The sequence below is a fragment of the Coenobita brevimanus genome, chromosome 70 (genome assembly GCF_032717465.1).
Source record: "Coenobita brevimanus isolate Jiangsu-jjx chromosome 70, ASM3271746v2, whole genome shotgun sequence".
Taxonomy (NCBI): Eukaryota; Metazoa; Arthropoda; class Malacostraca; order Decapoda; family Coenobitidae; genus Coenobita; species Coenobita brevimanus.
In genome coordinates, this window is record NC_137023.1 from 32009445 (window position 1) to 32033869 (window position 24425).

General features: G+C 42.1%; 1 protein-coding gene across 1 annotated transcript in view; it reads left to right on the top strand.

Annotated features, from left to right (window-relative positions):
- LOC145406292 (3-hydroxyanthranilate 3,4-dioxygenase-like) overlaps window positions 1-24425 on the top strand; it is a 65344-nt gene that overhangs the window by 7697 nt on the left and 33222 nt on the right. Inside the window, exons 2-3 of the mRNA XM_080277451.1 lie at window positions 11068-11233; window positions 23960-24066. Of these exons, the coding sequence (XP_080133577.1) occupies window positions 11068-11233; window positions 23960-24066 (273 nt within the window). The remainder of the gene's footprint in view (window positions 1-11067; window positions 11234-23959; window positions 24067-24425) is intronic.

Consider the following 24425-nt stretch of genomic DNA (forward strand, 5'->3'; position numbering starts at 1 on the left):
TACAATAAAATACATCTGAATCACTCTCTCAATTTAAAAGTGCTAGAAATCATGCAAAAGCTGGATTAAATTTAGCTAAATCAAACTTTCTTCAAAAGCAGGCATCAAAACTACTTAACAACCCTAATGACAACAGAATATTCTGGTCAACTCTTAATTCTTTCAATAATAACTTTAACAAGTCATCTTCCATTCTCCCACTAAAATCTTCAGATGGCAACATGACAAATGACCCTCGTGGGAAAGCAGATGTTTTTGCCAGTACATTTGCCAGAAACTAGAACTTGACTCTCCCGAAATTGCCCCACTTAAAATACAGACAAGATACGTAAAATCCATCTAGACAATTTACCTACCAACAAAGCTCCAGGCCAAGATGGGATTCCGCCAATTGTTTTGAAAAAGTGTTGCCCTGAACTTGCCTGTGTTCTAGCTAAATTATTCAGACTATGCATACGTACTTCTTTATTCCCAAATTCATGGAAAGAAGCCAATATCCACCCAATTCCGAAGAAAGGAAGTTCCTCTGACCCCTCTGATTACAGACCAATAGCTGTCACATTTTCTCTTGGTAAGGTATTTGAAACTTTAATTAATAAGCACATTGTTAAACATCTTGAGTCCAACAACTTAATTAGTGATAGACAATATGGTTTTCGCCACGAATGATCCACCATTGACGTACTCAGTCTCCTAACTCATACAATCCATCAATCAATTGACCTACATGGAGAAACTCATGCAGTAGCTCTTGATATTTCTAAAGCTTTCGACAGAGTATGGCACCGTTCCCTGCTGTCCAAACTCCCTTGCTATGGACTAACGTCTTTTGTTCCTTTGGTTTCTTCATATCCTAGTGACAGGAAAATAAGAGTAAAAGTAGATGATATATATATTCCAATTTCCACTCAGTTAACGCCGGCGTGCCGCAGGGGTCAGTTCTCGCTCCAACCCTATTCCTGGTTCACATTAATGATCTCATCTGTCACCCACAATCCCATCCATTCGTACACAGATGACTCAACACTACATAGTTCATTCACACTCAGACACCCATTTACAAAGTCTAATATCTTTACCTCTCAACTCAGTACAGCCATCTCCATAAATCAAGACCTATCTACGATTGGTGAATGGGGACAAAACAACCTTGTCTCTTTTAATGCTAATAAAACTAAATATATACAATTTACTAATAGACAGATATTGCCAGATTCGTACATTACCTTCAGTGCCACTAATATTCCCATCTCCAAAAGTACTGATATTCTCGGCGTCTCACTTAACGATGTCCTCAGCTGGACCTCTCATGTTAGTTCACTTGCTAAAACCGCCTCAAAGAAACTTGGATTATTGTAAAGAGTCCGTAACTTCGCTGTTGAGCAGTTAGCTATAATTTATAAGAGTCATGTGCACTCTCAGCTTGAATATTGCTCACCCTTGTGGAATGGATGTGGAGAGGTTGCATTAAAACAACTAGATAAAATTCAGAACAAAGCTGTTAGAATTATTAACAACCCTGCCACTACAAATACACTACCTCCCCTTCGAGTAAGAAGGAATGTTGCCTCCCTTGCATTGTTTTACAGATATTATTATGGCAAATGCTCAGACGAAGTTACGTCCATGGTGCCACCTCTCCATGACTTCCCTTGTGCTACACGGGCATCTGGTAGCGCTCATGACTGGAATGTCACTCAGCCATATTGCAGAATTTCTGCCTACCAGAATTCTTTCATTCCCCGAACTGGATCTCTTTGGAACTCGCTTCTCCAGAGTTGTTTCCCTCCAAATTTCAACCCACAGCTGTTCAAGTCTAATTGTTACAGACATTTTATGAACAGAGGACACAAGTAATCTGGTGTATGGATTATTTTTTTTTTTAATTCATTTGTTTTTCCTTCCTCCGTTCTGTTATTAAATATATATATATATATATATATATATATATATATATATATATATATATATATATATATATATATATATATATATATATATATATATATATATATATATATATATATATATATATATATATATATATATATATATATATATATTAACAAAACAGAGGATGGAAAAACAAATTAATAAAAAATATAATAATCCATACACCAGATTACTGGTGTCCTCCATTCATAAAAAATCTGTAACAGTTGGACTTGAACGGCTGTAGGTTGCGGTTTGAGGGGAAATAACTCCGGGGAAGCGAGTTCTCGAGAGATGCAGTTCAGGGAATAAAAGAATTCTGTTAGGCAGATGTTCTGCAATATGGCTGTATGACATTCCTGTCATGAGCGCTACCAGATGGCCATGTAGCATGAAGGAAGGCATGAAGAGGTGGCACAATGGACGCAACTTTGTCTGAGCATTTGCCATGAAAGTATCTGTAAAATAATGCAAGGGAGGTTACTTGTAGGGAAGGTATTTATTTGTGATAGCAGGGTTATTAATGATTCTAACAGCTTTGTTCAGGATTTTGTCTGGTTGTTTTAGTGCAACCTTTCCACATCCATTCCACAAGGGTGAACAATATTCTGGCAATATTCATTTCGTCAGTGAAGAAGTTTCGGACTGCACAATAATCCAAGTTTCTTTGAGACGGTTTTTGCAAGTGATCTGAAATGAAAGGCTCAACTGAAGGTATTGTGAAATGAAACACTGAGAATTTCAATACTTTTGAAGATGGGAATATTAGTAGCAATGAAGGTAATCTACGAATCTGGCAATATCTATTAGTAAATTGTATATATTTCGTTTTACTAGCATTAAATGAGTAAAGGTTGTTTTGTCCCCATTCTTGATTTATGGAGATGGCTGCAATGAGTTGAGAGTTAGATATATTAAACTTTGTGTACGGGTGTTTGAGTGCCAATGAACTGTAAAGTGTTGGTCGTCTGCATCTGAATGGATGAGGTTGTGGGTGACAGATAAGAGATCACTAATATGAAATAGGAACAGGGTTGGCGCCAAAACTGATCCTTGTGGTACGCTACCGTTAATTGAATGGAAATTGGAGTATACATCACCTACTTTTACCCTTATTTTTCTGTCACTGAGATACGAGGAAAGCAGAGGAACAAAAAACGTTAGTCCATAGAAAGGGAGTTTGGATAGCAGGGAACGATGCCACACTCTGTCGAAAGCTTTAGATATCAAGGGCCTCTGCATGAATTTCTCCAAGTTGGTCAGGAGATTGAGTATATCAGTGGTGGATCTTTCGTGGCGAAAACCATGTTTTGTATCGCTGTTATGTCGTTGGATTCAAGGTGTTTAACTGTGTGCATATTAATTTCAATTTCAAATACTTTACAAAGAGAAGATGTGACAGCTATTGGTCTGTAATCAGAGGGGTCAGAGGAACTTTCTTTCTTTGGAATTGGACATAGTCTGAATAATGTAGGTAGAACAGAAGCAAGTTCTGGTAAGCACTTTTTCAAAACAATTGGAGGAATTCCATCGGGGCCTGGAGCTTTGTCGATTGGTAAATTGTCAAGGATGGATTTCACGTATCTATTCTGTATTTTAAGTGGAACAATTTCGGGTGAGTCAAGTTCTAGTACTGGGACGTTCTGGCTGACTTCCTCTACGGTAGAATTCCTGACAAATGTGCTGGCAAGGATATTCACTTTACCGCGCGGGTCATTTGTAATGTTACCGTCTGAATATTTTAGTGGGGGAATGGGTGATGACTTGTTAAAGTTATTATTGAAAGAACTGAGAGTTGACCAGAATATTCTATTGTCATTAGGCTAGTTAAGTGGTTTTGATGCTTGGTTTTGGAAAAGTTTGATTTAGCGAGATTTATTACGGCTTTTGCATAGTTTCTAGCAATTTTAAATGGACAGAGTGATTCAGATGTTTTTAAAGAAAGAGTTATGTGCTAATGACTTTTGGGCCGCTGCTCTGGCACAACTGCTATCAAATTATTTTGGAGAGTTCGGTCTTTTAGTGAACTGTGAAAGATATCGTATTTATTAGTTTAGATGAAATATGTAGCTGTTTGACCATCAACATTTCATCTAAAAAAAAAGGAAAAATAAAAAAGTCAATCAAGATCTAACATTAAGTGAAAATAACTGTTGGGGGAGGGGAGTCTTGACCTCTTCTTTCAAATTTGCTTCCAGAACTTTATGTATTATTTGCTAAACTTATCAATAAAAACTTACAATGGATAAAAGCAGCCCCAAGTATACTAAAGGAGCGGTAGGACTTCACGTCTTCATAAGTTTTTGTCTTTCTAACTTTACCATATACCATCATGATACACAAATGAGATCCCTCTATCATTGACCTAAAACTCGTGTAGACATCTCCACCCCTTTCTCCTTTGAATATCTAACAGATAAACGCAGTATACAAACAGTACACATATGCGTCTCACTAGATACAAGGTCTGACTACAAAGTAACTAAAGAGAAATCAAGTATAGCTTCACTGTAAATTTATATGCTCATGTAGCATCTTCAGCTGAGCCCAAAGAATTATTAATCAATTAATTTATTAATTTTATGTATTTGGGGGAAGAGGTGGCTGAATCAGTAGAGAGTCGGCCTTCAGTCCTAATGGATCCAGGGTCGAATCCCGGCTGGGACAGAGAACAGTTTAAGGATTTGAATTTCATAAAAGCAGATTTTACTACTCTACCAGACGACCCGCCGACATGTTGTAAAAATACCCCCGCTAATACCTGTACGCCATTCCTATAAGAGACACCCCTAACATGTATTCAATATGGACAGTGGGTGTTAGTCCCGAAGTGGTGACATGTGGAGGATTGGAGGAGGACCACTGGGCCTTGGGATAAGCCCTGAAGCCTTTGCCCAGAGTAGGACACACACACACACACACACACACACACACACACACACACACACAAATATTTATTCAATGCTACATCTTAAACATTAATTTACACTCATCATGATCAGCGCCCATCTCACAATCCCTCCACGATATCTCACCTAAACCTATCCCATCCCATCCGACCTCTTTCTTTACATCAATAAACAAGCTTTCCAAAGAGTTGGTCAGTTTATAGCTTCACTCAAAACACCAATAATCAGACGGCGTCACTGACTTTACCTCTAACTCGCTTTCTTGTTTTCCCCCGTCAAATGGCTCTAGTTTCACTAGTGCATTGGTCCGTATATATTTCCACAAATAAATCCCGCGCCATGTATCCCATATCATATTACTGTTATCTTAACGTCTCCTGTAGGGTGGTTTCTGACGCCTTTTGGCTCATTTACTTCTAGTCATATTGGAGTTGTCAGATAGTGATTCGAACTACATTGCCCTGATGCAACAGTTGTCTGTGACCAGTATATTCCTATTCATAAAATATGATTATTTCCCCTTTCATGTTGCCTTGCTTTATATATTAATGATTTATGCGTATCATACATTATTCCACAGTTTCTATCGTTCATAAAGGTTTCGAAGTTGTCCCACAGCGAGATCCATAAGACAGACTAAACACCCCAGATTTCACATGTGAAGGTGTAGTGAGGGTGGCTGGTGTATGATAAGTTGATGACTATAACTGTGACTAACCTTCATGACTTTTTTTTTTTTTTACTTGATTTACAGTATATTCCTATTGGTATTGTGTATTAACATACGCGTAACTAGAATGGCACCCAGTAAGCGCATGCCTCCTCCTGGAACCGCATCTTTATCCGGATCCGCACCAAAACGTAATGGAGTGTATTCTGGACCAAGGCCCATTCTTCCATCAGGTTTCGTGGAAATTCGTTTAGTGGTTTTTGTGTAATCTTGCTCACAAACCAACAAACAAACAAATGGACGGAGGTGAAAACATAACCTCCTTGGCGCAGGTAATAAATGTTGTTTCTGGCGATGTTTTAATCACACCCCTATTTACATAATATTGCCTTCATTATGACGTCTAGCATACATACCCACCACACACGTCCGTCATCACAGTACGAATGCCCGTTCATTCATAGATATTTACGCTACAGCTGTGATGTTGCCAGATTTTGACAGGAGGTAACACAGGGGGTGTAGGATCTCCTTGAGGCAACTGTACCTCAGTTGCCGAAGAGGCGGAGAAGCTGCTCTATCCTCTCATTATAGCTGGTGCAGTAAATATTGTCACCTGTATCATCATACTCACGTGATGTAGGACTTGAGACAGATCTCTATAGCCTACCATTTTCCCAAATCATGACTCTAGATTCTCAGTGCGTGATATGACGAAAATTATATACATTGCATTTCTGGTAAGTTCGTTCCCAGAGAACTCAAAAAAACGGAAGTAAAGTTACTACACAATTTACTTGCCATTTAACAAGAGGCTTCAAAAATAACTGACAACATTTAGCGTTCAAATGATCAAAAGAAATGATGTACTACACAGTGCAATATACATTTTTAATTTACACTCAGCACTGAAGGGGAATAATGGAACTTACAAAGCACTGCAGCTTGACAGTTTCTTTGACAGTTTATTTAACACATTATACTTTTTTTTTTCTTTCTCCTCTATCTTTTTACTGTGTATGAAAACTGACAGTTTTATGGGTATGAGTGCACTGGGAATAACGTGGACTCCTTCACGAGGCATGCACAACCAGTATTAGTCTTCGTTTAAATTGAACCTCCAGCACGGATCCTCCAGTGCATAATTCAACTGCTACATGTTCAAGTGTGTCCCTGGTACGTGCGTTGATGGAAATGAAAACACGTCACAGCAGTGAGATGTATATACTTCATTTGCGTATGCCAACTTCGACTTTGTAGTTGGCAGATCCTGCTAGCGGCAGGGGCCGACACTATCGCATGAGTCTCGGCGTTACTCATTGTAACCAGAAGAGAACTGGACCAGATTGGAACCCTCAGGGCGGCTTCAACAATCTTTCCCATGTCTGACTGGATGTTAGGCACTGTTTCCCCAGGCATTTGAGTCTTACAAAGATCCTTAAGTTGAGAATTTTCATAAATATCGTAAGTGTTCTTATGAGTACCAACTTCGACTTTTAAAATAATTAAAATAACCTCTTTCAGGTCGTCTCTGATTCTTTTTGTTCCTTTTTAGGCCATGAACCCTAAAGGTTCGGCAATGACAAGCTTGATTGTTCTAGTTTCATATCGCAGCCGTACCATATAGTAATGTATTGTACGGTATGGCCTTCCTAATTACAGCCGGAAACTTTCAGCATAGCAGCCATGTGCAGGCCATTTTCATGCAGCTGACGCATCCGCGATGCAACTGACGTATGCGCACTGACTTCATTTGCGAACTTCCAACACAAAGCACGTAGTGCATAACATGACACCGGAGTTGGATACAGGACTAGCAGATGCACATTAGTACCAAATGAAATGTCCAGCAGGCACCTGCCAATCTTGTTACCCCCACCAAGGAGGTTATGTTTTTGCCCGCATTGGTTTGTCTGTTTCTCAGCTTGTCTGTTAGCAGGATTGCTCAAATAGCTATTAATGGAGTTTGCTGAAATCTTTTGGAGGGGTAGGGTATGGCCCAAGGAACAATCCATGAGATTTTGGTGGTGATCCGGATCATCATCCGGATCCAGGATTTTTTTATTTGTATGTTCACAAGATATCTCCAAAAGTTCTCAATGAATTTTAATGAAATTTTGCGGAAGGGTGGGCCATGGGCCAAGAAAGAATTGATCCGGATCCTGCAATGGCATTGACGGAAGTATGCACTCTCTGAGTGCTTTCTAATTTGTTATCAGGACAAAGCCAAATTGTTACTCTGTTTGGGGTGGAACTGGAAATGTTGAAAGTACTCATCTGCTGTGGAGTAGTTAAACATGTGCTTGTCCGTAGGGAAATAATGGTTCGGTCCCACAGATGTTCTGTACATCAACATATATGTTCAGTATGTTTATTTAAAATATACCATAACTCTCTGTCTGTCTGTCTGTCTGTCTCAGAAAACAAGGACGGTAAGCCTTCCTCCGTATCTGCATTATTATTCACTCGGCATCTTCGCCGTGCACCATTACTGGTGCCAAATACTCGTACAGTACCTCAGGTTTAGTTCAGGATCCTTTGAGTTTATCATCCATTCTTCTTTATTTCGTTCCTTGTCATAGCACTATCAACCCACGTTCGCGAAAACAGAGCGGGTGAAATGTGTGTGTGTGTGTGTGTGTGTGTGTGTGTGTGTGTGTGTGTGTGTGTGTGTGTGTGTGTGTGTGTGTGTGTGTGTGTGTGTGTGTGTGTGTGTGTGTGTGTGTGTGTGTGTGTGTGTGTGTGTGTGTGTGTGAATAAAATAAGCAGTTCATATCCGATGTTAACCAACTTAGTGGATGGTTTGGCAGTCAACTAGCGAGCTGATCCATGGTTTTAAGAAAAATATTAACGGTCAAGGTTACGGGGCTAGGTCAAATGTTTACCTAGCTGAGTAAACTTAGCAGATTAATTCAGTTTAGACAAAACTTGGTGAAAAGGCTAAGGGTAATGCAAGAACGAAGCAATTCGATATAGATAACGATCAGTCTAAAATCTAGGTCACACCTTAAGGTCAAATTCGACTCTTGTGTCTGTGTGCAATTGAAATAACTATAAGAGTTTTTATCTGATTTGGACCAAACATGATGGAAGGGTTGAGAAGTAGCTAAGAGGTTGGCATATTATTCTTGAAAACAGTAGGTCAAAGATTAAGATCACATGGCAGGGTCAACTTAAACCTTTTTAAAGCCAGATTTAAGCCAAACTTTGTAGAAGGGTTCAGTGTTGCAGAGTAACACCGGTCTGTTTGGACGAGCAGGCCCATCAATCACTGGCAAGCAGTTGCTTGTGAAGAGCCATCTCGTGCAGTAAACCATGTTCCCTTGTGGTGGACACTACTTCGCCACAGTGAGGCGCGGGGAAGGGTGTGGAGGTTTGGTTCCCGGTTGGACGCTGCATTTCCATCTCTCTGGCCAGTCAACAGGGACACCAGAGTAGGCTCCATATCACCCCTTTATGTGGTTATATGGTTACCACCCAGCGTTTGAAATGGTGTCCTGGAATGCAGGAAAACATTAGGCTTGTCACTCAGTGCAGAGTCACCTTTGGATTAAGTAGACAACACTACATCAGATGAGTGAATACATCAGATGAGTGAATACATCAGATGAGTGAATAATTCTCGCCGCTACCTACCACATGGTTTTAGTGTATGGCAGTAAATAAAAAATGGGGGGGGGGTTGATTTAGAGAACATTCGGTCAAAGATCAAGATCACAGAGAAGGGTCAGAGACTAAGGTCACAGGGCAGTGTCAGCTCAATCAGTTTTAATTGGCTTTGGACCAAACTTAGTGGAGGGGTTGAGGACCAGGCCTTAATGAAGTAGTTCGAGTTTGAGAGCAATCGGTGGCATTAAGATCACTGTGCAACATCTACTGTTTGGCCCGTAAACTGATCGATGGACGCGGGTGTTGCACTCTGAGCGCTCTTGTTTTTTTTTTTTTTTCTATCTTCACAAGTGATTGACTGAGTGATAGTGATGGAGTAGTTGACTGAGTGATACTGAAGTTGTTAAGTTCACAGGGTAACATCTAATGTTTGGCGCGCAGACTAATTGATGGGCGCGGGTGTTGCACTCAGGGCGCTCTTCCCCTCCCCCCTCTTTCTTCACGAGTGAATGAGTGACTGACTGACAGTGATAGCGATCGAGTGATTGGCTGAATGGCAGTAAAGCTGTAACTAGTGGGTGATCGAGTGAATGACAGTGATTTTTATAAGTGTTTGAGCGAATGAGAGTTGCGGTAATGATGTGTCCATCCACTCAAAGTGGGATGGTTGGTAATATACACGTAGGTTCCTAGGATAACTCTTAGGGGAGTTACAGGTGACTGCGGTAATTTGCATGATGCAGTGGCCTTACATCCCATGACAAATCCCAGGACAGTGAGTGAAGAAATCCGCCACATGGTGAAGCACTGGAGTTAAGCTCCTCGTGGTGTCTGCCCCTTTATCTTACTTTGCCCTAACTTGCAGCATCCTCGACCCGTTCCATGTCTTTTTCTCCTATATTTTATCATATCAGACTTCCTTCTTATTAGCTTCCCTTCTCTTCCTCTCCATTTCATCTTGTTCACCGGTAACCTCCAGCAGCTTAGCCTGATCCTCTCCTAACCTGCCACATTGTGATGTTTATAGCGATGAAGTTGATAACACGTTATGGGACAATTACTTACCGTATTTCATATTTAGAACGTAAAAGAAAACACACACACACACACACACACACACACACACACACACACACACACACACACACACGAATATTAGTTCTAAGTCTAATAAACTATTGTGCCGTTATCTGGAGCACGACAAACAAGATATTCGGCCAAAGTGTCAGTACTTGTATGTAGTGCCCAGGAGCATGACCACAGCGCTTCAATACTTATATACTTTACTGAATAAAGATGCAACCTAGAAATGTTCTATAATGTCTGAAGTTGTTTTTAAGATTATTCTTGACTAGCAGTTGTCGCCTCCTTCATTCAGTATTGTTAATTGTTTAAGCTCATTGGAACAATAAATCACTTGTTTCCAGATCAGACACTAGTATTCAAACTAATTCGATATGAGGTCTGAGTGCACTGAATTCTTATCTTCCAACATTAAGACTCGTCATTTTGTCGGTATTTAAAAGACTGTGATACTGTTTTATAAAAATTACTCTGTTGGAAGGTTATGCTTGCTACAGTTTTATTAATTTACTATTTATACCAAACGTAATCATCATATGTACGTGTGCAATATCGCTTGTGACAATGATAACCAACTCAGATTCAGTTTCTGATTCTGCCTTCTTCCCTGCATTTCCCCTGACCTGCCTCCTTCCCTGTCATGCTTCTGTCCCTGCTTCTCCCCTGACCTGCCTCCTCCCTTGTCTCTCCCCTGACCTACCTCCTGTCTCTTCCCTGTCCTGCTTGTCATTGTCTGTCCCCTGATCTGCCTCCTTCCCTGACTCTTCCTTGCCCTGCCTTTCCCCTGACTTTTCTTTGTCCCTACATTTCCATTAATTTGCTACCTTCTCTACTCTCTTTCCCTGCCTTCCTTCCCACCCTTAGGCACGGTGATGGGCAGCTGAAGGTGTTCTACGTGGGTGGCCCCAACCAGAGGAAGGACTTCCATCTCGAAGAGGGCGAAGAGTTCTTTTACCAGGTGAAGGGCGACATGAACCTAATTACTCTGCAGAACGGAGTCTTCAAGGACGTCATCATCAAGGAGGGAGAGGTAAGCAAGGAGGAGATAAGACACGGAGGCAGGGAAGAGCAAGCAGAAATAGGTAGGAGAGATAGGCATGCTGGGGAAGAGGTATAGGGAAGGGCTCTAGAGTAGAAGGAGAGGAAGGTAGAGGTAGGAACAATGAAAGGAGAGGGGGTGGGCAGAGTGGAGGGTGAGAAAAGATGGGTAAGCAGGTTGGAGGGAGGAACAGGCAGAAATAAGGCAGAGGAATGGAGGGTAGACAAAGGGGAAGAAGAGGATGAGGTAGGCAGCGTGGAATGGAAGGTAGGCAGAGTGGAGAAAAAGGAAGAGGTAGGTTGAGTATAGGCTTAGGCAGGGAGGGACAGCCAGCGTGTAGTAGGCAGCGATAAGCAGTTGTTGTTGTTGATCAGTCCCGGTCCGTCTGAACGAGCAGACTCGTCGACCACATGTAAGCAACTGCGCTATGGGGTTGTCCCATAGGTTCCCTACACCGTTGAGGATGTGTCTGCGTCTTAGCGTGGCGTGTGCCGTGCAGTGCTCTATTATGTGTGTATGTTGTGTGGGCCTATGCTACAAGCGGGGCTCGTGTCATCTGTGATTTCACCCAACCCAAATGTAAGCTGGTAACTGAGAAGGGTTGGGTGATGTCCTGCTCTAAGCATAGCTTAATGAACTCGATAATATCCACTTAAGAACACATCTGATAAGCGGGTGACAAGAGAGGGGGGGGGGGCGTCTTGTAATATAGTATTCTGATCAAGGTGTTAAAACTCACTGTGCATGATACACCTATGTAAGCGTTTCTTTACTGTTAATGTTGAAATGTCTGAAGGTGGAATATTGTTGTAAAGGATTTGATGATGTTTGTGTGGTGACTGATTTATGTGACTAGGTATGTTGTGTGTATCTGTCTCGTAATGGCAGGGATGTTGCGTATTGGCACAGGCTGCTATGTAGATATTGTGTGCCTCTCTTATCAGGATAGTCAATGACATGGAAGACTTTAATTTTTGAGTGTAAGTAGATTGTGGGAGTGGTTTTGATGCAGCCTGTGGGGCCGCGTTCGGCGTTGCTCTGTATGGTTTGCAAAGTGCTGTAGTGGGTACTAGATAGGATGGAATCCCATGCCGGGGAGGCACAGGACATCATTGATCTAATGTATTGTTTGCAGAGTAAGGAGAGTGTTTCATTATGTTGCCCAAAGTCTGGCCTTGTAGTTACCATGAGTGCTGTGAGTCTGGTGATGCGCTACCTCTTGATGTCTTGTGCATGGTCCTTGATGGTGAGTCTAGTGTAATATGTCACTCCATGGATCATAGTGGAGGTTTGTGTTGCACACGTACAGTATTACGTTTGATGTGAGGTGAGTAACTGTATTCATGTTTACCGCTGATGATGAATATGGTAGTGGATTCGGCTGGGGCGATCGTCAGTTCATTGTCCTTCACCCAACTCTGCAATGTGTTGAGGTAATCCTGTTGTAATGTGCAGGCTGTGTTTGCAGTGTGGCGTGTGGTTGTAATGGTGATGTCATCTGCGTATGAAGCAACGTTTGTAGGTTGTCGGGGTGTGGGACTATCATGCATGTACAGGTTGAAGGGTGTGGACGAGAGATGCATCCCAAAGGAACCCTGTTAGGAAAATTGTGTTCGTGATGACTTGCCCAGGAAAGTAACACATGCTTGTCTACCAGATAAATAGTTGACAAACAAGAGTTTGGTGTTGTTCTCCATGTTTGTGTTGTATAATTATCTTGGTGATTAGGTTGCGTTGGAGGATGGCACCGAAGGCTTTATTAAAGTTCACTGTTGTGAGAAGTGTGCTTGTGCAGTGTCGCGGAGTTGATGCAGTTCGATGCTCTCTGTGTGAGAATAATCTGTAACGTGTTTATAGAGCACATTGCTCTAAATTCGTGTCGTGAAGGAGCAAGGGGGACATGGGGTGTGACCCTGTTGAGAATCAGGCGTTTAGTTAAGCTTAATGGTGTGTTAACTAGTGTAATGGGTCTATACAAAGACGGGTGTGTTGGGCCCTTGTTTGATTTAAGGACAGTGATGATTATTTCATGTTTCCAGATATGGGGATTACTACACTGTGCGTATAGGTAGTTGTTTCTGCTTGTGAGGGCCTGGATGTCTTTTTGTCCTAAATGTTTCAGGTGCAGGTAACTGATATCTACTGATCCTGTGCTTCTAGAGTTATATATATATATATATAGATATATATATATATATATATATATATATATATAGATAGATAGATAGATAGATAGATATAGATATATAGATATATATATATATATAGATAGATAGATAGATAGATATAGATAGATAGATAGATAGATAATGAATATATATATAGATATAGATATAGATAGATAGATAGATATATATATATATATATATATATATATATATATATATATATATATATATATATATATATATATATATACGTATGTGTATATATATATATATATATATATATATATATATATATATATATATATATATATATATATATATATATATATATATATATATTGGTATAAGAAACGAAAATGGGGTGCGAATTGCAAGCTTTTGTTTGGCAAATGACCTTATAATTGGTGGAACTATCTTTGAGCATAGAAAAATACATAAGACTACTTGGATTTCACCATGTGGTAAATATTGTAACCAGATTGACCACATTGCAATTAGCAGAAGGCATAGGAGTTATTTGCAAGATGTTTGCGTAAGGAGGGGAGCAGATATAGGTAGTGATCATCAACTTGTTGTGTCAAAGATTAAAATAAAACTTAAGAGAAACGTTAATGGTAATTGTACAGGAGGTAATAATTATGATTTTGATGAGCTGAGAAGTGATGAGAGCACGAGGGAAAAGTTTCGGTGCGAATGTAGAAACAGGTTTCAAGTCCTGCAGACTTTGATGGAATCTGAAGACAATGATATTAATCAAATGTGGAGAGAGGTAAAAGAGGTTTTGCATGAGAGTGCTAAGGTTACTATTAAGAAAAAGGGAAAAGCGAGAAGGAAAAAGTGGATGTCAGATGAAACATGGAATATAATTCAGAAAAGGAAAGAGGCTAAGTTAAGAAGTGAAGAACAACATGTTGATGGCCAGGTAGTTGAAGTACTTAAAGCAAAGTACTGGAGTTTACATTCTGAAGTAAAAAGACTCGTTAGACGTGATAAGAGGAGACTATATGATGAAAAGGCGACAGATACAGAAATTAAATTAAGTAAAAATGACGGTCAGAGCACAAGAGTAGCGTATCAGGCCATAAAGGAGTTAACTAGGACTGAAGGGAGAAGGAAGGAAATACCTGTACGAGATAGAAATGGTAATTTGATGACTAAAGATTTGGATATAAAAGGAAGATGGAAAGAGCACTTTGAATCTGTTCTAAATAGACCAATCCCAGCTGAAGAGGACATTTTGCCAGCCGAGAGAGATTTGCAGATAGAAACAGGGGATATAACTTTGGAAGAGGTAGCAAAATCTATAAAGGAGTTAAAGAATTTTAAGGCTCCAGGTGAGGATGGAATAATCCCTGAAATGCTTAAGGTGGAAAATGACGAGTTGATGAATGCGCTTTTGAAACTTTTTAATGTGGCTTGGGATAATGGTGGAATTCCAGAAGAGTGGAAGAATGGAGTGATTATAAAAATACCAAAAAAGGGAGATTTAAGTGTGTGTGGCAATTGGAGGGGGATAACTTTGACACCTGTAGTTGCAAAAGTCTTTTCCAAAATCTTGTTGAACAGAATAGAGCCAGTAATTGATAAAATTTTAAGAGAAGAACAAGCGGGATTTAGAAAAGGTCGAGGTTGTAATGATCAGATTTTTATTGTAAGGCATCTAATGCAACAAGCTAATGAGATGAAAATGCCACTTAACATGTGTTTCGTGGATTTTGAAAAGGCGTTTGATAGTGTTTCACGTGGAGCTATGTTGAAAATTATGAGATTCTATGGTATACCAGAAAAGTTTGTAAATATTATTAGAAGCCTGCATGAAGGTACTTTTTGTAAGGTAATGGTGGGTGGTTCTTTGAGTGATCCATTTCAAGTTAGGTCAGGAGTGATTCAAGGAGGAGTTCTTTCGCCATTGTTGTTTGTTTTGGTTATGGATTATGTTATGAAAAAGGTTGTAAGGAGAACAGGTGCAGGAATTAACTGGAAAGAAAATAAGAAGCTGATGGATTTGGACTATGCTGATGATATTGTACTGATTTGCGGAAGTATTTACGAGATGCAGAGGGTGCTTGATTGTCTGGTGGAGGAAGGAGAAAAAATGGGATTGGTAATAAATTGTGGAAAGACTGAAATTATTAATATGAACGTGGAGAACCAAATCGATTGTGTAATTGGGAATAATGTGGTGAAGAATGTAGAAAACTTTAAATATCTGGGAGCGATTGTATCATCTAATGGATCATTAAACAATGAAATTGAGGAGAGGATTAGACAGGCTTGGCGAGCTGTTGGAGTGTTGAAATCTGTTTGGAATAATAATATGCTTTCGGTACATACTAAAGTGAAAATTTACAAGTCCATGGTTAGACCAATTGTAATTTACGGGCATGAGTCATGGTACAGTACAATTGCAACAGATCAGAAAGTATTAGGATTTGAGAATAAAATACTGAGAAGGATTCTTGGGGTAAAGTGGCAAGACAGAGTTGCAAATGAAAGAGTAAGGGATATTACGAGAGTGGAACCAGTTAATGAATATGTGAGACTGTCTCGCTGGAAGTGGCTGGGGCACATATACAGAAAAGAAGGTAGTTTAATACAGGATGTGCCAGAGTGGATTGCTAGAGGAAGAAGAGGTAGAGGTAGGCCGAGGGAAACCTGGCTGAGGACAATGAAAAAAGAAGCAGGAGAGGAGTGTTGGTGGGACCTGAAGGAGATGGCAAGAGACAAATATTGGTGGAGAGAGTTCAATGAGGCCCTATGCATCCCGTGGGGTGCCACAGGAAATGATTGATATATATATATATATATATATATATATATATATATATATATATATATATATATATATATATATATATATCTGTGTGTGTGTGTGTGTGTGTGTGTGTGTGTGTGTGTGTGTTTTGGAGTGGCCGGGGTTGCAGTGTAATCGACTAGAAAGAACTGCTTATTTTTAGAGGGTTGTTTTTCAGGCTCGGTGTGTTTTACTGTTAAGTGACATGCTTGCTTTGTGGTTTACATGTATTTTTGCTTGTTCTGTGTTGAAAGGGATGTGTTGGGTGTTGGAGGTGATGATGGCATGGGTCTTGGGGGTGCATGCTTGTGAAATAGTAATACTGTTTAATATTTTGTGGAACCAAAAGGGTTCTGTGCAGTTACTAAGCGTTGTCAAGGCCTTCCAGATTTCCGTTTTCTTTGTAGTAATTTTGTTGGTGATCTCACTGTTTAGGTTGGAGCCTTGTGACGCTGTCTTGTATGAGCGGGAGAGGGGAGAGGTGTTTTGGTCTGTGGCGTTCTTATGAACAGGCAATCTCCGGTGTAAAATCTGAGTTACAAAATTTTCTGCACCCTCGTGGAATGCAGTGCTTGTCCGCGTTGAGTGTAATGATGTTTAGTTTTGTAATGTGCCCGTTGATGGTGGTGATGGGCGTGTTATTTAGTGTGTTGAAGTGCTGTTCTGTTTCTCCAGTGAATATTGTCCAGTCTGCTTTTTTGTTGTTTCTGTACAGTCTTAAACACTAAAAAAGAGACAGGGTACCGTAGTCTGCCACTAAAGGACTGGTTAATTGCACACTTCCACCCCGCAGCTCCCCCTCCTCACTCTCACTAAACCACTGATTTGCTAAGCTGATTGATCAGAGATCTAACGCTTCGCTCAGTCTGACGCCATCCAACATGTACGGTAACATTCGTGTATCCAATTATTAAGTTTATTATTACGTGTATAGATCTACCTTTATTTCCATGAGAAGTAATTATACTTATGTTTTATTAGATTTCAATAGAATGACCCTAACGTAGAGAGTTTGCTTTCAAATATGTATCCACCGTCTTATAAACAATATACTAAAATCCAAGTAACAGCGACAATTTATGTAATCATTAGACATATAAGTTTCTCTCATGCCTTGTCATCCGGGGAGCCACATATCCAACCACCCATTCATACAACTATGCAATCTTCCCACCCAAAAGTACCCACCGACCTTACACCTGCCACACACCCTGCCCAGCCACACGAGGGACCCAGCCAGCCCACCGATCCCGGCCAGCCACCCTGCCCATCCATAAATGCCAAATGCCTCCCATGAAGCTTACCTCACAATGTCACCCAACACATCCACCCACACACCTGTTCACCCTGAATTCATCCAGCCACACAACCCACTAAACCAATCACACCACCCAAAGCCTCCCGGCCATGCAATCTTCTCAGTCAGCCTGGCGACCCACCGTGCCCACCTACCCTGGCTACCCATTCTGCCCACACATTCCGACGACCCATTTTGCCCACCGACCGCGGTCACCCACCCTCCCCACCCAAGAATTCCACTTGCCTTGCTCACCTAACAGTGCTATCCATCACATTCACCCACCCAACCCTCCTACTTCACCCACCCACCTCTCCCTGAATACTCACCCCCCTTGTCCATTCACCCCTCCCAGGGAACCCAGCCATCGTATCCACCCACTCCTCCCACCGACTCACCCTTCCATCCACATGCCCAACCACCCTCCTTACCTAGCTCACCGACCACGCTAACCCACCCTCCCCATCCAAGAATTCCACCTGCCTTGCTCACCTAACAGTGCTAATCATCACATCCACCCGCCCAATCCCCCACCGTACCCGTCCACTCTCCCACCCACCCAACCCCCCCACTGTACCCGCTCACCTCTCCTTGAATACTCCCCCACCCTGCCACTAACCCCACCCTGGGACCCCACCCATCCTATCCACCCACTCCTCCCACCAAACCATCCGCCGAGCCTCATGTCTAACCACGCTTCGTTCCCAACCCTCTTCATGCCCCCATCCGACCCACCCATTTGAACCCCACTCATCCATCAACCTCATCTCATACAGACCTAACTTATCAACCCTTCCTCGACCACCCACCTACCCAGCCTCACCCACCCAGCCCATCCTACACATTCACAGACTAACCTATCTACCCTTACAACCCACCCCAAGCCACTCCGCATACTCCACCCAACCAGCCCACCCACCATTACCGACTAACCCACCCCACCCTAATCAACCACCCTGCCCACCCACCCTGGCGATACAACGAACCATCACACCCACCAGTTCAACGTCATTCGCACCACCCACCCAACCAACTGACTCCAACACACACACACACACACACACACACACACACACACACACACACACACACACACACACACACACACACACACACACACACACACACACACACACACACACACACACACACAGAAACATTAGGTTACCTGCATGCATAGACACACACACACACACACACACACACACACACACACACACACAGAAGCATTAGGTTACCTGCATGCACAGACAGACGCACACACACACACACACACACACACACACACACAGAAACATTAGGTTACCTGCATGCACAGACACACACACACACACACACACACACACACACACAGAAACATTAGGTTACCAGCATGCACAGATACACACACACACACACACACACACACACACACACACACACACACACACACACACAGAAACATTAGGTTACCAGCATGCACAGACACACACACACACACACACACACACACACACACACACACACACACACACACACACGTTGGGCAGAGTACTATTTCTTTCGCGTTTTCTTGTGTGTATGGGAATATGCTGTAATGAGATATCACGAGTATATGGTTAAAGATGGTGAGTTGCGTTCAACACCTTAGTGTGGGGGAAAGGGAAAGCAGCTTGTGTGGTCAATGCAACACGTTGTTCTCAAGTGGGTGTTTGGTTGCAACCATACTGAAAAATATTTTGCCGGAATTAGACTTAGATCCTTTGAATATTTGCTGACATACCATCTCTTTTACCATACCTGGTAAAATCGACAGGCAGGTTATTTAGATTTACCGAAAATTATTCTAATATGTGATATAACTTATGAAAGACGTCCGTCCACACCAGTAATTTTAAAATCGTATGTCGTAAGGGGTGATTGGTTTGTGATAGTAAGACTGCTGGGCCCCAGGCAAGAGGTTGTTTGGTGTATGCCCAAAGTCGACCACACAAAAATAAAACCACTTATAAATCAAGGATTATGTACAGCATACAGGGGAGAGTATAAGTGAACATAATTATAAGAAGCTGATTGCATACAACACTGTCGCTTTCCTACGTAAGGCAAAAATGGAAACTTGAGAGTATTTAAAGCGTGTGAAGACATTCTGTAAGAAGCGCTGAGACAGGCAAATGAAGCCTGCACGGCGAGGAGGAGGGATGGAAAAAGAGGGAGGTAGAGGAAGGAGGATTTGGGGACGGTGAAGGGGGAGAATGAGATGTGGAAGTGTTGAGTATTGTTCTAGTAGCATCTTGCACAATATATGGACTCTCGTGTCTTCGACATAAACGATTTATTGAAGTTATTTTAAGGTGTAGATCAAATTGTGATTCCATGAGAGGCAATAGTATTAATGAAAGAATAAATCGGTAAAATATTAAATATCATAATTTTCATAGTCCGTTAGTACTTGTTGTTCATCTTGATGAATGATTACAGTCAACCATCACACAGTAATTCTTAGCACCTGGGATCAATCTTCCTCGGGGAAAAACAGGCAATCAGGACGATTTGTGGATGAAGTCCTTGTGAACTCTCTCTTTCTGTGTGTGTGTGTGTGTGTGTGTGTGTGTGTGTGTGTGTGTGTGTGTGTGTGTGTGTGTGTGTGAGAGAGAGAGAGAGAGAGTTTTAGGGTGTTTTAAAGTTCTGAATTTTGTGTTTAGTTATTGCACCCATGCTAACCGACTTCCATTTCATGAGCAATAACTTCAAGCAAAATATATGCACAACTGCCTGTTGCTATCCCACCCTGCAAGGCATGCATTTTTGCCCCAAATAAGAAAATATTCTTCTTCTGGCTAAATTCAATTGCTATCCCGAAACTGAGTGCTGGGACTGGATACGCGATGGGAAGGGCGATATTGGACGTCCTCAAGCAGTAGTCTCATGCAGAACACTGGGTGGACAGTTGACTTTGATACTACCACAAACAAATCGTTGACTGCATCTGGCTTTACCGCGGGTTCCCTGGTCCTGTAGTCTGTTTTACCAGTTTCCTCCAGCACACCGTTATGAACTGTAGACATGTTAACCCGCCTCTTGTCATGCCAGAGAAGGGCTAACACGTTCCCACATTTCTTTGTCAGAAGGGTTCCTTTCTCAGCATTTGCCGGAGATACTGGGAAATTCTTTCTGTTGGCCCTAACAGTTCCACAGGACCCAGTACCATGGTCAAGCAAATACTTTGTCAACGCCGGGGCTGTGTAATAATTGTCGGTATACAGAATGTGGTGCCTGTTGAAATACCTTTCCATCAGCACTTTCACTACTGATGCAGATAATCCATGAGGATCATCGCTAGGTATATCAACATCTGTTGCCGAGTAAACTATTGCATCCAACACATATCTAATTTTACAGTCACAAAGAATTTGAGGCCAAATCTGTGACGCTTTGATGGCACATACTGAATAAATGCAAGCCTGCCCCTGAATAACACCAGCGACTCGTCAATAACCACTTTCTGGAACGGATGGAAAACCCTGGAGAATGACTCTTTCAGCATTGTCAGGATTGGTCTTATTTTCCATAAACTGTCGTTCGGTGCAGGCCCGTGATTTCGATTGAAGTGTAGGAACCTCAGGATTGCCAGGTACCTATCAGGGGCCATGTACTTGCCGAAGACTAGTGTGCCAACGAGTTCATCCACCGACCAATAGTCGTGGAGCACATGTTTTTTTACGTGCGCCATCAGCAAGCCACACAAACATCTCCCCCCACCTCAACAGGTATCCATTCACGCATGTGCGTGCTCTCGCTTGCAGGTACATCCAGCCAATGCAGACACATGGCCTAGTGGAAATTGATTTCATCCATCAGGTACTGAATAATTGCAGTCGTGAAAATGGCCTTGAATAGACCGCTAATAGTCCAGGGCCTGGGGGGAAGCGCATCCTCCTGCACACCTGCACCCTCCTCATCAAATGCCGGCACAGATGGGTCAAAGCTGGCACCATCCTCCCACACAAATGTATCCACTCTATCCACACATGGTAGAGCAGGCCATCTGTCAGTTGCACTGCGTTTTTCTTTTTCCATCACTCGTGCACGACCACGTGCATGGCCGCGGGCAGGGGGGGAGGAGAGGGAGAGGGAGAGGTGGGGAAGGTAGGGGAGTAAGCGGGTGATGACTCACCTGACGTGGAACTTTCCATAGAAGATGCTCGGCCCTGCATATCACCACGTGGCTCCTATCTAGGAAATACTACTCCTGAAGGGCCTGGTTGAGGCGATTCTGCCCTTGAAATGGTAGGCTGAGGTGTGGGGGGAGCGGTGAAGGAAGATACATCGGCGAGCAGGCGGGGAGAGTGTGGGGGAAATGGCTCTGCGGCGTTCTTTCCGCAGATGTCCGCCAGGTCCACGGCCACTTTCCCGATCTCCTGGGTCATCTTGTTCCTCCTCATCACCAAAATCATCGCTCTCGTAGGCTGTCCCTTCCTCCTGAAGAAGTCGGGGAGCCCTCTCTGGCGTTGGAGAGCAAGTAGGGGTTGGAGGGCGACAGAGCTCACTCTCTCCACATGGTAGCTTTCTTTACCCTCTGACGACGTACTTCACTCAGTGTCCTAGATGACACAGTTTCGTCTAGGGCACGTCCTATGGCACTATCACTAAGCCCTTTCCCTGGCACAAAGGGCATGACTTTAGTGGGGGTTGATGAGGCGATCGGTCCTTCACGCGTGGAACGGAATCGGATGACGTCGAGGAAGATGACATGGCTCCTCTTGCTACCACTGCTAAGTACAAACTGAACTGCACAACCGCGGGGTACCTGTGGGTCCTACCTACCTGTAGGTATCAAAGAAAATGGTCCCGCGCTCAAACAGTGGCGGGAAGGTGAGTGCGGTATAGCAAGTCAACCAGCGGCCCTGCGCGCCCTGAATCCTATCGTGCATACACGTCATCGGGCGGATAAGGGTTAACGAAACTGAGTTTGTTAAATTGTTCTCTGCTTCAGCCATGATTTGAACCTGGGCCCATCAGGACTGCAGGCCACGTCTCTACCCATTCGGCCACGTCTAAATGAACGAAGGGCATAAATAAGGAAGATATTGGCAAGGTACTTAAAGTGAACATACAGGATATAACTCAAATCAATGGTTTTAAACTAAGTGAATTCCATTTTATTAAGGACATAAGTAGAAACTGGTTGGACAACAAAATAGTGGACAAAGGGAAAAAGCTGCTAAATGACATAGTTGCGCCCTTTCCATGGACAGTTTCAAGCATAGGATAGATAGGCATATGACAAGCAAGGTTGGATATGTTTTTAAAAAATATGATTTCTGGTATTAATTCATTCGTTTTCCTTTTCAGGATTCAAACAATAGTCTCTTTTCTCCTTTCACAATTTCCTATAAGAATTCCACCCCAGAGTCTCCATACTGTGTGGTGTTCCTCCTCTTTATTTCCTGCTAGTTTTGGCTGGAGGTTTTGAGGGTGGGGGAGCATTCTTTGTTAGCATTGGCTTATTCTAGTAGACTGGTCACACACTTCTAGGAGCTGCCTAGCATGGGCCAACTGACCGGCTGCAGTTATCCTCTCTCCTTATGTTCTTATGGTCGTGTTCGTCTGAATACGAGACTTATTTCCAGCAATAATGGGAGTCAGATGCATGCTAATGTTATTTTCAGTTACACAATTTGTACCACTCATTTTTAGCTCACACACACACACACACACACACACACACACACACACACACACACACACACACACGTGTATCTCTCTCTCTCTCTCTCTCTCTAATATTAGCGTTTTTACAATAATATATTCAAATAATTTTAAAAGAACAGGGGTAGTACTCACTGCATGTTGATCTGGCCAGCTTTTGTTTACATCCATCCCGGTCGCTTGCTCAAGATCACATGTTTCATATTGGTATCCTACTTGTGAAAATTATGAAAAACGAGACAACAGATGAAGGCACTGAGGTTTGCTGTGTCATATCCACTATCTCATGGTTTGAGGTTTCCGAATAAAACTCTGGTCAGTTTATAATAGCTGTCCACACTCTTCGTTCTATCAAGCTGCTTGAGTCCACAAACTTTTAAGATAGTAGTATACCGCTTCTGTATTTCAAGCATCTACATAGGCAAAATAGCAGTATCCCCGTTGGCGTGTATCATCATCTTCGATCACTATACAATAAGTGTATTAGTAAGACTTATAGGAAAGACGATCGTTCGCCTCAACTTGCATGGCGACGTTCACTTGCTTTTTCATGCTGTGATAGAGCGACTCGTGTGACCAGCTTTGAAAAAAAAAAATAATTGCTCTTGCTGTTGCCCTTCGGATTGATATTGCTCGAAAATGTCCCCGTGTAACTACGGCTTTACCCCCTGCTTCGTCTTACTTCTCGTTGTCATCCCTCTTTCCCTTCTTACCTTCCCTGTCCCTTTGCCGCCTGCCCCCCTTACCACCTCCTTCTATGTCCCCAGGTATTCCAACTACCCGGGCGGATCCCCCACTCTCCGCAGAGGTTCGCCGACACTGTGGGTCTGGTCATAGAGAGGGAGAGACTCAAGACAGAGCTAGACTGTGTCAGGTAAACACACACACACACACACACACACACACACACACACACACACACACCTATATATATATATATATATATATATATATATATATATATATATATATATATATATATATATATATATATATATATATATATATATATATATATATATATGTATATATATATATATATATCCACCTAATCAGTTTTCTGTGGCAAAAGCATATTTTTTCGTATTTGAGTTCCTGCTTCTAACCACAATAATTTTGTTCCCTTCTGTTTTATGTTTATTTAGAACCCGGTATGTTGTTCAGATTTCAGTATATGATCGTTATTCTATTAGTTGCTTGAAACACTTACACATGTACAGTACATGTGGCATT